Source organism: Streptopelia decaocto (genome assembly GCF_964273445.1).
Source record: "Streptopelia decaocto genome assembly, chromosome: 14".
NCBI lineage: Eukaryota > Metazoa > Chordata > Aves > Columbiformes > Columbidae > Streptopelia > Streptopelia decaocto.
Genome location: NC_138669.1, coordinates 5,196,770 through 5,214,452, shown reverse-complemented (window position 1 = coordinate 5,214,452; position 17,683 = coordinate 5,196,770). Strand labels below are relative to the sequence as shown.

Here is a 17,683-nt window from a genome sequence, read left to right as displayed (position 1 = left end):
ACGAGCGGAAAGAGGCGGCGGCAGCGGAGCAACGACTGGTTATTATTGGCTGTTACACGCGCGCGCGGCCCCGCCCCGCCCTCAGCCGTAGTGATAGACGAAGTCGTAGCTGCTGGGCTCCTTGGGGATGGGCGGCGGCGCCTCGGGGATCTGGATGTTCTCCAGGTCCAGCAGCCTCAGCTTCATTTCCATGCTCAGCAACGTGTCCAGGTCGCTTTTGGTCAGCTCGCTGGACATGTCCTTCCCCAAGAGGGCGTTCAGCCCATCGATCCAGATACAGTACTGCGGAGAAGAAAGATAATTCACAGCTCCAGGTATAAATGGTAGGTTATGTTGAATCTTTCCATTTGTTCAACAATTACAGATACTCCTATACTGCTCCAAAATAGGAAACATGGGAGGGGAGCTAACCTATGGTGGGGGTGAAAAAAGCAGCAAACCACCCCAAAACAGTGCCCCCAGATTTCCAAGGGAAGTTAGCCTAGAGGCCCTAGGAAAGGACCAAGAGTTTCTATTGTGGCATAACAGAAAAAGCAAAGCTATTCTAGGCATCAGTGTTTTATAGAATGGGCAAAAGGGAACAAGTGACTGCACAGGAGGAAAGGAGCCCAGATTAAGGAAAATTAGTGTAGGGTTTTTTTTTCTAAAGAGAAACATAACTGGGGAAAAAAAAAAGATTCAGACTAAGCATCAGCAACATTTTCTAAGAATGAACCCGGTGGGAGAGAGCCTGTTCAAGCCTTTAATGAGAAGCAACTGATCTTCTTAACCTCTGAAGTTAATTGCTGTATGTTCCACCGCTTAACCGCTATGTTTCTTACCTCATATTTATTAGGCGCAATGAAGTTCAAAGTCTCATCAGGATCATATAATATTGAGAAGGCCAGTTCTAACACTTCCTGAATGGAAAAGAATCTTTCACTCATTGACTCAACAGAACATCACAGCACCTTTGCCTGCTAATCCCCGCAGAGGAGCTGGGCTGTCTTGCTGCAGCTCAGCACCCTTTCCCCGTGTCAGTACCCTGAGCAACTCTCAACAACCTACAGCACAGCCGGGCTGCTCACCACCCCTGGCAGGCACAGGGAGCACCAGGAAAGGAGCAGCTGTGAGATGGGCTTTGTAAACAATACACCTGCAGTGCAGGAGACCATTCGCTCCTGTTGCTTCTTTCACAGTCTTCAACTAAAGCATTGGATATTAATTACTGGGAAAAAAGGGAGCACTTACCTTGTTCTGTTTCAGTGCACTTTTCTCCTTCATGTGTGGACAATCCTTCCCTGTGACAATGGCTTTAATGTCTGCAACTGGAACTAACAGTGAAAAAGTAAAGCTCACAAACAAGAAATCCTAATTATGAAGAGACAGAACCTTGCTTTGTCTTTGCAACTGAGCATTGTTCCTGTTCTTGTAGCTCATTACTGCAGTTTTCCAAAACACATTACCAGTAACACATCCCTACAGTTGGCTGCTAGAAGAAATACCAAACAATTCCAAGACTCAAAAGGATTTGGGCAGGGACCAGAAGTTGATCTCATCTCAGTCAGGGCTTCAGCCACAGCTCTTCTTCTGTCAGTCTCTAGGATGGTACTCGTAACAGCCTCTGGACAGCAGAGCACAGAATATTGCAGCATCCTCAGAGCAGTAATCGGGACTTACTTTTTTCCTGTAGAGATTCAAAGGTCACTTCCCCCTGGGCATTATCTTCCAGATCTCCATAGTGTAGCACCTTGTGATTCAGAGCCAGACGACAATACCAAAATCGCTCTGAAACACACACCAAGTAAGATGAGCAAGATCATCCACATAAGGTCTGAACAGCCACTAAGTTACAGACACCCCACCCAAACCCTCCAGCCCCCAATTCCCGTTCATGAGGGGATGGCTGTATTCTTAGAAACGCATCTGTTCCAAACTACTGGTTTGTACAGACGACCCAGATTTCCTTTCTGGCAACGTCTGCTGACAGGTTAATTGATTAGATCTTATTTGCCTACAGTTCTCCACATGAAAAAATGCAGTAGACACTGTTCCCTTACCTTGTCTTCTGCGATTTCCGATTTTTCTAAAGCTACTTCCCTCACAAAGCCTGTTCAGGCGCTGTTGCTTTATCAGCTCCAAGATCTCAGGTTGGATTTTCTCTCTTAGCTCCCTGACAATCAAATATGGAAGATAAAGCAGAAAATGGAGACAACAGTAAGCACAGAAGGCAACTGGTTTTGTTAGGCACTTACACAATAGGTGGTGACTGGAAGTCATCCTGGCTCATTCTCTCAGACTGGCGTAATCGCAGAATCTCAGAATAGCTCAGGCTGCGCAGTTTGCTCTTGAACTGGTCCAAGGAGTTTGGTTTAGACGGGAGAGCCCGTGTGATCTGTTCCCTTACAACCTGCATAACCTAAAAAGGTTGGGCAAGGAGAAAAGCAAGTCATGTTCTTGCTGCTTACTGGCAGCAGAGAAGCAGGGCACAGCTCAGGGACAGCACAGAACTGACAGCATAACTGAGGCCAGGAGTGTCAACATACTAGTGACTTTAAAGAACCAGAAGAACAATGAATGACCTCAGGTCATACCAAATAAAAGTTGGACAATCCTTCCTTACAGCCCACATCAATGCCCTGTCACACCTTCTGCACCCCACTCTTTAACTAAGTGTACAGGCTGAGTAAACACATGCTGTTCTGCAAGATTCTACAAAATACCTCTTCTCCACTCTGACCTTATTAAAATCTTCTGCTGTCGCCCTCATTTCTTTCCAGGTCTTGTTCAACAGCTGTATGCAGATGGCAAATAGCTCCTCAAATGCACGGTCGTGGGTGAAAAACATGGGGTGATAGTCATTCCGGCCTTCATTAGCTTCAGGAAGAAACAGAAACCACAACCATGTGTGCATATTGCACAAGAGCTACTGAGCATAACTAAAATCCACTACAGTGGCAGAAACCTGATGGTTTGCAATAGTACCAACTGAAAGAGATTAAGACAGTTCAGTGTTTTGTCTCCCCATAGACAATCTATATTGGGAATGGCAACTAACCCCATGCATCCCCGTGCAAGCCCCTGTGATGCAGGTGCTCTTTTCATACCAGTGCCCCCAAATGACTGCTTGCAGTTGCTTCTCACTCTCCTCTGGTAGAATTTCTTATAGTGGTCAATTGTGTCAGAATGCTGTTATGAGACTGTCAGAGCTATGAAACTTTTCTCAAGTTGAAACATTCCACTTGTGTCAGTTTTTCAGGAGAACCAGAGTGCTCACACTTCACTTCGATATTGGTATTATCACTGCTACACTGACAGTGCAACTCCAGGCTCCTCCTGTCCTTACACAGCACAAATGAGATCAAGGGACAAATGCTTGTGCATGTTGGTCAGCCTGTAAGCTACTTCCAGAAGCATCAGCCCGGCAACCTGGAAAGCTGCGGCAAAAAATGGTACTTACGGAGTTCCCCAACTTGCAAGATCTCACAGAGCATCCTGGTAAGCTCAATGGCACTGCGCCCAAAGGGACACTCATGCTTATCTTCCCGACTGCTGTTCTCCAGAACAATCTACAAGAAGAGGATGCAACACACACTAAGAACAGCTGCTGAGGTGTTGGTATCTGCAAAAACCAGCAGCATCACTTACCCTAATATAGGTGTCCTGATGAAATTTGGCCAAGTAGAGCATGTTGTCCAATGCAAGCATCCCTGGAGGAGTCTGAGTAAAATCCATGGCTGGATTGATGTGATTCTGTGAAAAAAGTGTGTAGAAAAAGCCAAAACAAATTAGCTCACATAGAAATAGTGTAAGAAGCTTTTCTGAATGAATGTTACAACCACCTGTCCATCAAGCACTCCCTCACTTCTATCCAAGAGGTAACCTTGGACACCTGCTCACAATGCTATCCCAACTTTCGAGAAGAGAGGTCGATTCCAAGCTCTTCATAGCACAGGTGTGTACGGTGAGTAAATACCTCCAAGGAATGTGCCTAATGAGCCCTGGCATTTAACTGTCAACAAGTTTATAATAATCTTCCCTGGCAGTCTGAGTGCAGAAGTATGCTAAAGCAAACAGCTATTTCTGTTCCTTATTTTCCCACAACTCTAACAGAGGTTGCTTAGGTTGCCTTTACGTGCTTTACAGTCAGCGCTCTCTCTAGATGCATACAGTGAATCCCAGCATCTTGTAGTCCTTGGTGTACATGGCTTTGCGCTTTTCTGTTCCGCTGCCAGGGGCGGTGTTGCTGTCGGACTCTGCATCAAATGCGATTCTTCTCAACTCAAATATGATGTCTCTCTGTGCCTGATGGACAGAAAGCAGGGAAATAGTAACGCGATCAATCACTAGGAGAGTATTTTCACATAATGCACAGTCCCACCTCTCTCGCCAGAGCTCACACAGTGAATACAGAGAGATGCCGAAGGTCATTAACATTATGTAAGTAGAGGCAATCAATTTCAAAATGACAAGCTTCAGCATACTGGGTAAAGCAAAATATTTGTTTGCATTTTCCTTTAGCTGCTCCAAGTTTAGTTAAATGCAATTTCTAGGCATTCAGATAATGCTAAGGCATTTCTAACTCAAGACTACAATACCTCCAAGAACTGAGTAACAGACACCTTAAAAATGCTCAGCTTCCTTTTATACTGCAAGGAAATGGATAAAGAGATGTGCCCTCCATAGAGGTGGAGTAATCAGTTTGACAGCTGGCATCCCACCAGTCAATAAAGGAATATACAGCTTCCAGTGAGCACTTTTCTAGAAGTCCCACAGCATACAGCAGGATACTCATGAGCATATCCTAACCTCAAGGACTAAAACATGAGGGGTGGCTTTGAAACTTTATGCACCATCTCCTGCAAATGTTACAGAGCTAAGGAGTTCAGGAATATGCCCCCTTGTACATCCTATCAGATCATACTCAGCTCTAATAGTGACCTGATCATTGGGATCCATCTTGGTCATCATTCTCTCTTCCAGAAGATTAAAGGTCAGGACCTGTAGCACATACAGCTGATGTGCCATTTCTGTTTTAATTGGGCGATTTCCTCTGATCACATGCTGCAAGATAAAGGATGGGGTAGAAATTAAGAGACCACAAATAAAAACTGAGCTATTAGCTGTAGGCATATGCCAGGCTACGTGTACATCTCTGCATATGAAGATTCAGCTGTTTAACCTCCATATTCCATCAGAAGCATAATTATAATGCTCTGTAACAGCAGATCCTGATAACTGCCTTTTGAACAAGTGGCTCCAATTTCACCTTCGAAAGAGTCACTTTTCTGGAAGTGCCCTGGGGGCTGCAGAATTTACACTCTGCACAAGTGAAACCTCTATTGAGAGAACATTAGGAAGCATTCTGTCGTTCCAGACATACTTACATTCAGGATTATAGACCTCAGGTGCTTCTGGGCAAACGCATTAGCCATCTCCTGTTGTGGAATTTAGAGATGAAATAACATGAGTGAAATATAAACAAAAAGCCCACATTGTGCAGAAAGGAGAGGAGGATGGAAGCCTATGAATTGGAGGTAGCACTGGCACACAACAAAGTGCTTTTACTCCAGACTGTCCGTTTAGCATGGCATCTCACCACAAAGCAAGCATCAGGTTGAGATGCAAAGGTCATCTTTACCATGGCACAACTCACGGATGGCTCCCCTACAAAACATCATTAATGTACAGAAAGGCACTAGGGCTGGCAAAGAACAGAAGAAAGCTTAACGTTGGACATCTAATGATTCTTCAATATCAAGAGATACGGCAGCAGGGAACATACTGTGGTTTGCCCAGAAAAATCTGTCATCTACAAGAGGTTCCTTCAGTTAGCATTTCACAACTTTCTATACCTAGGTATACACCCAGGATAACAAGGGCTAGAGGATGGAGTTTACAGGTCTCCTCCCTCTCAGAAAATCTTCCTCTGAAATTTACATTTCCTTTGTATCAGTTACTACAAAGATATTTAGAAGCCAGTTTAAAGACAATTTGCAGAAGCCCTTCAGTTTACAAAAATAAAGGGTAAATAATGTTTATGCTTAAAGGAAAGCTTCTCATTTCCCTCTTTACTGCATGGCTTCCCTCCCCAGACGAGGAGGGTTTCCCACCCACCAAGTCATGATGCCAAACAGTCACAGCAGATGCAAGTATCTGTTGCAAGCCTTCAGTGTGTATATTAGCCTCATTCCAAGTTCCTATTATCACTTTTGCTCCAGACAGAAACCTCCTAAAACAAGAAAGTGACATGCTGGCTGACAGCCAAGCCGTAATGGCTGCAAGTTCAGCAGCACTCATGTTACAACCAAAATGCATCAGGGCCTGAGTGGAAGGTATCTAAGAAACACGTAGATGAAGTAGGAAGTGGTTTCAGAGATAACACAGCCCTCCAAGTCACTATTTTTTACTATGATTCCTGAGATCTAGTACTGAGAATAGAACAAGGCCTGTTGCTTAGGATTTGTTCGAGCATGCAACACAGAATCCTTACTCTGAAGGAATTAGTTTGTACATGGGATGAAGTAACAGGTGACTGAAGCAGATAAACAGTGGGAAGGACAAAGACAATTAAACAATTCTAAATAGCGTAGTAAGAAGCACGAGCACGCACACAGCCTAACTGCTGCTCAAGGATCTATGTTTTGCTGAGAATCCAATAATACCTACTTTGCCGCTTCATGGGGTCAGACCATCACAGAATCTTCTGTGTTGGAAGGGACATCTTGAGTGAGATTTGGGGTGTAAACTCAGGCTGCAGTAAGTTTAAGGAGAGCCAGACTGCTAAAGACCTGGTTCACCTGGTCAGCCTTGTACCATCAGTTTCCTTTTACAATCATCTTTATTGTCTTGTGTGCACAATAAGTCATTCAAGATTTCTCGTGCTACTGATTCTCCTCCCGTTCACAATCTGAGTGCATCCCCAGGAGTCCTCCCGCCCTTCTCCCTAGGCTCACCCACTATCTGAAGCCTGTTTGCACGGTTCTGAGATACAAGGAGGCATAACTGGCAAAAAGCTAACATGCCTACAGTTCCAGATGACCAGCCCCCAGGCTCGAGTTACTTACAGTGATGGGCAGGTCTAGTGGGTTAAGCAGCTTGTCCTGCTGGCAGAAAGCAAAAAAAGGCACAAAGAGAAGCAGACAGGATTTAGCTCAGAGTCCAGAAATAAGGCACAAACAGGGCACTAGAGAAGAAAGGCTTAACACAGCAAAGCTACACAATACAGACATATGCACATCTTGCATGTAGCTGAGACTTTGAGGGTTTCCTCACAGCAGGACAGGCGTTTCATTTCTCACATCTGCGAGTGGGAATATCCCCCTATGACTTCAGAAAGGTCCCTTTTTTGGGGGAGAGGGAAGTGGGGGAGGTTGTTTAGTAAGTACATACAATCCCAAGGACTCTGCCCAGCCTACCTCTCCCATATGGAATTATCTTTCTTCAAAAAAAAAATTTCCATGCTGTATAGAGGATTACTTTCTGTCTCTCAAAGCCTTTCAGATTCCTTTCTGAGCATCTGCTAAAAATAGATGCACTGCTCCAGAACACTTTATTAATAAGATGGTACTTTTTCTCCTCTGTTGCCACACTGAAACAGCTACATAAGTTCTTGGCAAGGTCTGAGGTCAGCCATGCCCAGACAATATTTCTGACACATAATCAGCCAACCAGTAACCATTACTCAGGTTTAAAGTCAAAAAGCAAGAACAAACCTGTCTCCTGTCCTCAGGTGCCTTCAGGAAGAGGGCATTGATCAGGGCAATGGCATATGTCTGAATCTCTTGGTTTGAGCTGCAGAGACACAAATGGGAGAATCATCAGAGAACAGACAGTATAGAATGTCACAGCTTGCTGCTTTGCCTGCACTGTAAGAACATTTACTACAGCTGTTGTGCATTCAACGGACAAGCGGGATTCAGGTAATCTGCTTCCATGCCATCCAACTTTTCATAAGGCCTGCGAAGAGCTGACGGAAATTGCTGACTGAGGGCTCCATTATTCAGAAGACAGCACAGATTGCAGCCCAGCGGAGCTCGGAGTTCAGCACCACCACAGTTTGCTTCCAATGCTGAAATTATCTCAGTAAAACCCAGTTATACTGCAGCCTATTATACAGAAACAGCAAGAAACTCATATGGAGCAAGTAATTATTCTCCCCTATGGCAGCAGAAGCCACCAAACACAAATGGAACTAAGGGGGAAGCATGCCTCTCTTCACAGCATTGCCTTCCAGCCTCCATAGTTTGCCCATCTCTTTCAGGCTTGTTTTCAAGAACCTGTTATTCCAAAACCCATTCTCTGTTAAAGATAATTCCCTCCTGATAGCCCTGCCAAACAAACACCAGCAAACCCCGACTCACTCTCCAGCCTCCCTTTTTACAATATTCCTTGCACAGATACTTTCTTCAGCAACCTTCAGTGCGGTTGTTAAAGCAAAATATCTTTGTTCAAGATCTAAACTCACATGCTTAAGTGCTTCCAGAACACAGAACATATTTTTCCAAGGTTTCACTTAAAAAAAAATCTGTTAGAAATCCTAAAGTTCAAATAAAATGTCGTATCAGTAATACTTTAGAAATAGCATCTTAAAGTGTTTTAAACGTAAAAGGATGTATTTTTCAAAATAATATTAATAAAATTGATTTAAATCACACCACTGCTGGGTGGACACTCACACTTGCAGGTGAGAAATGAGCTGCCCCACAGTGATCTCTTCTGCTATCTTCTGATACAGGGTCTGACTGTTCAGCACCATGCTTTCTAGAATGGCTAAGGATCGTTGGAGGATGGAGACATCGACCATGGGCTGACTCACATACCCTGCAATCTAAAAACAGATGAAGCAGCAGGTCAGCAGGTGCCCATCCAGGAAACCTCGTGCTGAGGCAACCTAAAGGAGACAGGGCTCAGAATGCTAGACACACTGTGCTCTGAATAAGTGCTCAGCTTCTCACAGTCAGCTGGCTCATCCTGGAAGCTGCATTAAAGCACAAAAAGAAACAGCAGCCACTCACCCCCTTTACACAAACTCACCTGTTTGATGAAGGTTATTGAGACCATGTCCCACGAGACAATACCATGGTCCATGAGCTCCAAGAAGGCAGTCAAGGTGAAAGCCAACATCTCACTGTAACTGAGAAAATTAAGAATGCAGTTGCAAGAGATTTGGTAGCAAGGAAAAACTGTTCAATCTGAATAAGGTGGATAAGAAAAAAAATGTCACCATCTCCTAATAAAACAATATTCTATGCTATACCTTCTTCGGCCATTTTCGTTTCCTAAGATAAACAGACTTTTGGCCATCATAGCAACTCTCCTTACGATGCAGGTCAAAAAGTACTGACCATGTATACAAGAGCCAGCAACATGCTTGCTGTTGTCCAGCATGTACATGCCGCCAGTTCTACAGGAATGTTTTTGTGTGCAACTGCATATGGATTGTTCACAGGACACCTTCTCCCTTAGACCACAGATGAATAACTGCTCGAGTAGAATATGACTGCAAGTAATAAAAGTTGTTTAAATTATCAAAGTGACCTTTCAATGCAAGTTTCATACATCATAAATGTCTCTTGTTTTGCCTCATGAGGTTTCGCAAGTGATTAGAAAGACACTGTCTTAACAGACTGGCATTCACTATGAGGTTAGCTGCCTAATGATACTTCGGCAAGCAAAATTAGTCCCTTATTTGAGGCCCTGTTATACAGTCCTGGAATACAGGAAACTTACTGGGACAGAAGCTTGGTCCCGCTCTCCACAAGCCTTGTCAGCACTGTGATCCCTTCCATGTTGATGAACTCTGTGGCAAAGGTAACATCTGCTGAAAGTTTAGCCAGTTCCTTCATGGCATCCAGTCGGGCTTCCATACTGTGCGACTGGATCCTCTCCATCAGCTGGCGAGCGGCCCTGGACTGAAAGAAGGACGATGCTGGTTACAGACGAGTCACCCGCAGCTGAGTCCTGCGAGAAGCCCATGGACGGGCAGACAGCACAGCTGGGGTTGGGAGGCATCAGCAATGACAGGAGAAGTAGCAGCGGTCAGCAAGTCTAAGATAGACTAGAAAAGGCTGCACTCAGCACCAGTTACAGCCAAGCAGGAGGCGAGCAAAATGCTATTTTACATGTTAGAGTGAATGCTTGTTTTTTGTCTTGGTGAGGTGAGTGGAGATGGCTATAGAAACACAGAGCAAGACCACTGAAGAAATATGATGTTAAAAGAAATCTCTCAGATTCAAAGAGAAGCACAAATTCATTTTGTGTATCCACGTGACGTTCTGTAATATTTCTCAAACACATAGCAATTATATCCTCTTGCGCAAATACCTCTTCCCCTTCTACTCACTCTCAGCTATGTGCCATGACACTTCCACGAGAAAGTGTAAGAATTTCAATAAAAAGGAAGCTCCAGCAAGCATGCAAAAGACAACTGTTGAGGTCACAATAGCAAGAATTCACTAGGAACAACCACCCCTGCGTCAAATTTGTCTCTTGTTTTCATTTCTGCATTAAGTCACCAGCACTGGTGCTTTCCAACTGACCATACTAACTGCACTCATATTGAGGATGTGTCTGTCAGGTGCTTCACAACACGCTATTCTACAAGACACAATAAAAATGTAGACTGTATTTGTTTACATAAAGTCCCATAAAACAGCAAAGAATCCAAAGGAAAGATATACACCACAACCAGGAAGGAAAACAAGAGTGTGCGCCTTATTAATCAGAGTGGCCCACAACAAAGGTGAATCCCCTGCAATTTGGGGAGAAGGAGAAAGAGAAGCTGAGAGGCAAGAAACAGCCTCTCGTACAAGGACAGCTACTGACAGAAAGGCATGTGAGGAAAAATTTACCGGGGAGACTGCCAGCTGTAGGATAGTTCCATTCTTGATGTCACAGCGAGTCTGAAAGAAAACAAATTCACATTGCAGAAAAGCAGGGGGAAAAGAATGCAACTGGGTCTACAGTGACCATTCACATGCAATACCCTGCTGAGGGTATTGAACTGAGTCACTGGCTCCTCATGCCCATGGCATGCAAAGGGAGACATGCACGGCTCCTCCGCTGAATGACACCATTCCAGTCTGAGTATTTCTGACAGCAAAGATGCTGCCCCTCAAGGATCAGCGACAGTTTTGTTCCATGACACCAGTCCAAGGCATTCTGCACTTTTGCCCAGGACATCAGCAAATTGCCACCTCTCACACTGACCTGCTCTGTGATATACAGCTGAGGACCATCAGCGTACCGCAAGGTGTAGTATTCAGGGTTTGGTAACGACCACCTGGCAGAGGAAGAAGAAGGATACATAAGCTTCTTCCTCCTCTTTCTTCTGGCTCTCAGTTCAGAAAAGAAGCTTGATCCCAGAGGAGTGAAAAAGAACTTTCAAGCAAAGCTTTAGCATTGGAAATAAGGTCTCTAAAGAGGAGAGAAAACACCTTCCTCTTGAGAGGATGGTGCTTCAGCCTGCCCTAAGTCAAGCTCTGTGGAATGCCAGAAGAGGCCTGCACCTCAGGAACAGCAAGATGGGCCAGTCCTCAGAGACACTGACCCAAGGGGCATACATATGCACACACTCAGAACTGGCCTCTGTTTTCCAGAAGATCCTTTTATTTCCGATTTAAACCCTGGTCCGTTCCACAGCCAAAACTGGCATCAGGCAGCACGGATCGTGCTGCCGGCACACTGACAGGCAGCAGAGACTTTCCACAGCAAGATTTGTCAGGAGAACAGGCTTTCTCCCCAAGGGTTCCAGAGAACTACTCACCCATCACAGACCTCCTTGATGATGGATGCAAGAGGCCTTTTCTAGAACAGAAAGAAAGAATCCTTAGTAGCCACATTCCTCTCAACCAGAAAGGAATACTGCCCATTTCTATGCTTCCCACATTCCAGTACGAGGGTTGTGGTGCATTTCCCCCCACCAACCTGGTTACCAGGTCTCACCTGATCTATTTCCAGCAGCTGGGCATTGGCACCTGGCCACTCAACAGCTACTTTCACAATGTCTGAAGGTGGTGGCATTGCTCCAGACTCCTCCTTGTGCCTTTACAACAGCATACACCCCCACACCTGTTGAGAGAAAGGACAGTGAGCAACTCTGAAAAATATTTCAATTGCTACATTGCATCTACCACCAAGCTTCAAAACACTGCATAAGACCAGCCTTATGGTTTGCTGGGCCAGCTAGGGACGAAACATCCAGTGTGCCAGAGATCAAGGCCTCACACTAAACCAGCACATTGTGACATTGTATGCCCAATCTTATCACCTAAGGAACACTTCTGAGAGCTTGTTGGGGTACTCACACGAGAAGGAGAGTCACCCTGATCAGCAAAGCCCCATATGCCATCCACTGTCCGTCCTGCCAGAGCAATTCACAGGACTAGTAAAGCAACAGCTCCCCATGTTCAGCTCCTGTCTGTACATGAGAGGGGGAACATACTGTCCAGGTAGCCTCCCTGCCATGGGCTGGTGTGTAGTGATTCATATTTCTCAGATACTGCGATGCCCAAACAGGCTCCTACACAGAGTAGCAGCAGCTACCTTTATCCCATTCCCTTCCTATAACATCATAAATCCAAAACACGAATACCCATTACTGAAGAATAGTTAGCTCAGCATTTGCTCTGGAGATCTACCTTTCACTCCTTTATCTGCCTTAGAGCATAAACTTGTGTTCAGGGTTTGGTCCCAGACAGTTGTCAGACATGCTGGTTTGTGCTTCATCAGGCAGTAAGAGGCTGTGAAGAAACGTACTTGTTCAGTTCCTTTTTAACCCTCTGCGGGGTGGAGGGAGCAGCCCTGTTCTCTCCCACAGAGCCAAAGAGAGAAAATCAGGTGGGAGCGAGACAACCCTCCCCACCAGCTGTTTTCAGGAACAAAGGCTTCAAGCTGCCAAAAATGAGATCTGACAGGACACAGAAGCAGTCCTGTCCTTAAGGACTCCTCCCAAGACTCAATTTCCAGCATAGCTTGAATGAGATGGCAAGCATCCAAAGTACAATTTCCCAGCTCCCATTTCTCCTAGTGGGGCAACCCAGTCCCCCTTTCCCAGAACAGAGATGAGACAGAACTGAACAGGGACATGGTTTTGTGATTAATGTACTTTCCTGACTTCCTTTATCAACTGAGAAAGAGATGCTAAGCCTCATCCTGAGCTAGAGATGCTAAGGCCTGAAAGCAAAAACCAGCAACCTTTGGAATTTTCCTGATGCAAGGCAAGTAAGAAGAGAGAACTTTCCACAGATCAGCAAAGACCAAACATGTGCAGAGATACCTGGCCCAGGAAATTGGTCTCCATGACTGTTCTGGAAAGGGAACTTCGATGAAATGAGCTGAGTCTATCACAAAAGGCATGTATGCCTGGCCTGGATAAGATGATGACCTAGAAATCCACTTATGATCTCAGTCAATGAATCTCATGTGCCTCTTTCTTCCCTTGCAGAGACTGTTATCACTGCATGGAGAGATATGAAAGCTCAGGTGTGCTAATGTTTCTCTGCATTTGTACACACACAAACCACTTAATCAGCCCCCTGTGAGTATCTTGTAGCTCCAGTTGAGGCAGCTTCCTCACTTAGGAAAACAGAACGCTACGATCTCCCGGTGCACCCTTCCCAGGCAGTCACAGCACTATCAGTGCCCTGCCTGCTGGAACTGAGGATGAGGGGTGCTGGTCTTCCTTCGTCCACAGTCAACTAGGATTTCAGGCAATAAAGAGTAAGGAACCCAGAGCCAGAAGAGCACCTTGCCTCCTTGTATAAGCAGAACAAAACAATTAGGAATCTGCTTAAAGACAGGAATGCTTTGAACCCAGATATATTTAGAAGACCGCAGCCCCCTGTACAGCACTTTTTGGGGTTAATATCCACAGCAAGCCTACCTATAGCAGGTATCCTCAGTCTGTTCACAAGTCAATGCCCGATACCTCATATTTCTGAGGACAGGAAAAGTCTGGCAAGCACGTCATACTGCAAGGCAGAAGAGTGCCCCCTGAGCATAAAAATCTGACTTGCTCTAACATGCAAGTATACAGTGTCATAGAGACAAGACAGAACCAATGTGCTCTGTAGCATCAGCCATAACAATTTGGAGCTAACACAATCTTTCTGTCTCACAAAGAGACAGATGAACCTAATAAAGCTATGCGTCAGTCTTCCTCACTTCCTTTTCCTGAATTACACACACACACAAATAAATAAATAATCCAGACTTTCAAATGGCTTTTGCAAAAATAGCTCAAAACAGGGATAACTCATAATCTAAACCTTTAAGTACACCATGGCAATTACTAGCATACAAGCGGTAGCACAGCTCTGTACATATTCCCGAGACAAAGTGCCCAGTTTGCACGAGACCCCAGATCTGCAGGACAGACAGGTTTCCATCCTTTAAGCCCAGACACAGACAGGCAGTTCCCAAACGGTATGTGATATCCACTCACTGTTCTCCACTCAGCAACCAAAGCTTATGATGGCCTAAACCTGAAAGCCTGAGAAATCCTGGACCTATGACATGAGCACACATCACCTCCAATAATCAGAGTGGCTTGCAAGAACTGGGCGGATAATTACCTCTCCCAGAATTGAACTCACTCACAACTCGAAACCATGTAAATCCCTTCAGTGCTCAAGGCACAGCAAACACACAATGAAGAGTCGAGGCTCACAGATCACTTCCTTGGGTATTTAGAACTGAATTCGCAACTCTCTGTCACCATTTATTGCACGGCAACAATAACCAATATACCCGTTAGTAATTAGCACCTAATTACCACTTCTCCCTTCAGTCTCTTGCAGTCTTCCATTTGTACTGCAATTTACACTGCAAGTTGCTACTGAAGAGTACAAGAAAATACAATACTTTATATGGCATAATAAAGATGCCCAGATTACTAAAGGTATAAGCCTTTACAAGTCTCTAACTTGTCTTCTCCTTTGCAAAGAACATGCGCCATTCAGGGAGAGAAAGTGCACACTAAAACAAAATCATTGATATTATGAGGAATTCTGCAGAAATCACAGAATCATTTTGGTTGGAAAAGACCCTTAAGATCATCAAGTCCAAGCACAAACCTAACACTGCCAAGTTCACATCTAAACCATGTTCCTATGTGCCCTATATTTTCCTGTTTCATAAAAAGAAAGTATTGCAGAGATTGGCGCACAGATCCTAGAGACAATGGACACTACCTGCAGCTCTCTCGACATCCTCGCCACTGAAAACATTAACCAACCAAGTTGTATGACGCTACCTTCACATCTCAAAAAAAGCTTTCAGCTGCACACAAATTCAGAAGGTAACTCACCATGATAGGTTAGACTATTTCTGCCTCAAACTTCTTCCATAAATGAGCACCCACTCATCACTGGAAAGTGTGTTCCGTATTCCGATCAGTATTCTGTGCACAGCAAATACACAGTGAAAGAAACAGGGTAAGCGTAAGGGCTGTTTCATTGCACAGCACTACCATGGATTAGACACCACTGAGCCTACTGAGGAAAAGATTCAAACATCAAAATGAATTTGCTAAATAGAAAGAGGAATTAAAAATTTAAAAAGGTAGGAAACTCTTCAGACAGTCTGGGTCAAACAACCCTACGAAGTACCCACACAGATCAGAGGCTCAGCAGAAGATTCTTTCCAGAAGAGGGACACAAAGACCCGACTACAAATGAAAAGGGTACTTCAGGTCAGCCTCTAACATGAGTTTGTCTGTCAAAAGCGTTCTTTGAAAAGATTTCACTGTATCGCTGCAGGCAAGAGAGGTGACAGATGTTAAATTTCACCATGGATATTTTGCAGTGCACTGGTGATATATCTGATAAAATGACTGTTCAGAAGCTCTCGAGAAGATGCACAGACTGCAATTTTGCATAATTGTGATTATCAGTCACTTATGGGTCTCTCACAGCACATTCTTCTCAACAACCGCACGTAAGCAATTCTCACAGTTTTATACAGGCAGGCAGCAGCCAAGGTGAAATCCATCAAAGACGAACCACTCTGCTTCCGCAGAGTGTGTTCCTTCATACAAAGCAGTGGTGTAGGGGTAGCTGCAAGGCAAGGAGAAAGCAGCAGAGCCACTAATAACACACCATTCAAGAGACTTCTGAGAACCTGCAAGCTAAAACAACTAGAGTATTTTAAACAGAATTTCCCTATTCACAACTCAATCTTCTTTTCACTACAGAGAGAGAACAAAGTGTGCTCCACGCAGAATGAAAATGAGGATGATGAAAGGACATTCCATGAAAAAGAAAAGCTGCCTGGTAGAATCCTCCAGTCAACAAGCAAATAGCTGCAGCTTCTGAAACCTGTAGATGCAACAAAACGTCCCAGTCGGCTCTCAGCAATCCCCAGATGGTGGTACCAACTGGCCAAGACAAAGGTGGAGGTGATGCTAGAGAGTGACAGCTGGGTAAGCGTGCAGAGAAGACGGAGTCCCTGACCAGCAGCATAAGAGGTCAGCGGACAGCAGAGTCCAATCCCAGGGCTATATACAGTTTTCTGTTACCTCATATAACCAGCAAAGAGAAACACTCATCACTAGAGAAACCACAGAAGCGGGCAGCTAAGATGCTCGGTCGCTGGGATCCTACATTACTCCACAGGCCTTCCCGGCCGCGCTTTGGCTGTAAAACAGGGCGCCTGTGACACTGGACTCTTATCCTGCACATTCCAACCCAGCTGGGCAGAGACCACCGCTCACCAAGGACAGACACTGATAGCAACAGGCAAAACCAGAGAACTGCTTTTTTATTATTTTTAATCAGTCGGGTGGGCTAAGCGCAGCCCGTCGGTCAGCAGCTCCCGAACCTCGGGCTGAAACTCAATTTAAGGCGCTAAACGCTTTTTTCTGCCGCGGCGCTGGCGGTTCAGCGCCCCCGGCCCGGCCCGCCGAGGCCCCTCCCGCTCTCACGCCCGGGAGCCGGGACGGCGCGGCGGCCCCGCGAGCACCGAGAGCCGCGGCTCCGGCGGCCGCAGCGCGGCGGGAGCTCCGCCGGCGGGACGGGTGCAGAGCGGGCCCGCGGCCCCAGGCCGGAGCCTCGCGGCGGGGCGGGCCGCCAGAGGAAGGGCCGCAGCAAGCCCGGAAAAGAGGCACCGCTGACCGGGCTCGTCAGACCCGCGGCGCGCCGCCCGGCTCCCGCGGACCCCGCGCAGCCCCCGCCCGCCGCCCTGCGCTCACCCGGCCCCGCCGCGGCCGCTCCGCGTCCCGGCCGCCCGGCAGCTCCGGCGGCCCCGCCAAGGCGCTGCCGGCCACTGGCGCCGCCAGCTGTCACTCAGCCGTCTCGCCGCCCATTGGCCGTGACACGCGCGTCACGCGCCCGCAGCGCGTTGCCATGGAGACCGCGGCCGGCCGGCCCCGCCCCGCCCCGCCCCGCCCCGCCCCGGAGCGGCGGCAGCGGCTGCTCCGTCCGCCGGTCCCGTCACCACTCGAGCGTGACAGCCACGTCCGCAAACTACACGAGTTACGTTAACCGAGTCTCCCCTGTCCCTACGCCCCTCCGCTCCCTCGGGCCGCCACGGGAGGGCTCACGGCAGTGCCCCGCGCTAGCAGCGCCCCGCCTCCATGACGGGCTGTGACCGCCCGGGGCTCATGTAGAGCAGCTTTCCCTACAGCCGTGCGGACCAGTGCGCACCGGGCTGGCGGGGAACACCGGAGCGGCGCCGCGACTGCGCACGACACTCCCCCGAGCGA

General features: G+C 46.5%; 2 protein-coding genes across 5 annotated transcripts in view; one reads left to right on the top strand and one right to left on the bottom strand.

Annotated features, from left to right (window-relative positions):
* LOC309445868 (oxidative stress-responsive serine-rich protein 1-like) overlaps positions 1-17,683 on the top strand; it is a 174,741-nt gene that overhangs the window by 17,018 nt on the left and 140,040 nt on the right. The gene's annotated exons all lie outside the window — the stretch shown is intronic.
* Positions 23-17,594, bottom strand: ELMO2 (engulfment and cell motility 2). Of its 3 annotated transcripts, none has more exons than XM_082065058.1 (22): positions 17,171-17,594; positions 12,621-12,722; positions 11,926-12,051; positions 11,747-11,787; positions 11,191-11,263; positions 10,833-10,883; positions 9,712-9,893; positions 9,016-9,115; positions 8,658-8,809; positions 7,695-7,773; positions 5,367-5,417; positions 4,921-5,043; positions 4,150-4,284; positions 3,628-3,732; positions 3,440-3,548; positions 2,720-2,856; positions 2,235-2,398; positions 2,040-2,152; positions 1,660-1,767; positions 1,231-1,313; positions 822-899; positions 23-282 (listed from the first exon to the last, which is right to left on the bottom strand). In XM_082065058.1, the coding sequence occupies exons 3-22, from the start codon at positions 12,001-12,003 to the stop codon at positions 82-84; spliced, it is 2,163 nt and encodes a 720-aa protein (XP_081921184.1). In that variant the 5' UTR covers positions 12,004-12,051; positions 12,621-12,722; positions 17,171-17,594; the 3' UTR covers positions 23-81. The 3 variants fall into 3 exon arrangements, with proteins under 3 accessions (XP_081921184.1, XP_081921185.1, XP_081921183.1); XM_082065059.1 differs by lacking the exon at positions 17,171-17,594 and adding an exon at positions 13,259-13,285; XM_082065057.1 differs by lacking the exon at positions 12,621-12,722.

Excerpts from the sequence above, each read along its gene's own strand:
- ELMO2 (XM_082065058.1), bottom strand. The coding sequence starts at position 12,003 with ATGCCACCACCTTCAGACATTGTGAAAGTAGCTGTTGAGTGGCCAGGT. Across the intron at positions 11,788-11,925 it reads AGCTGCTGGAAATAGATCAG|AAAAGGCCTCTTGCATCCAT; the intron begins GTGAGACCTGGT and ends TTTCTGTTCTAG. Across the intron at positions 5,418-7,694 it reads CACCTGAGGACAGGAGACAG|GAGATGGCTAATGCGTTTGC; the intron begins GTTTGTTCTTGC and ends ATTCCACAACAG.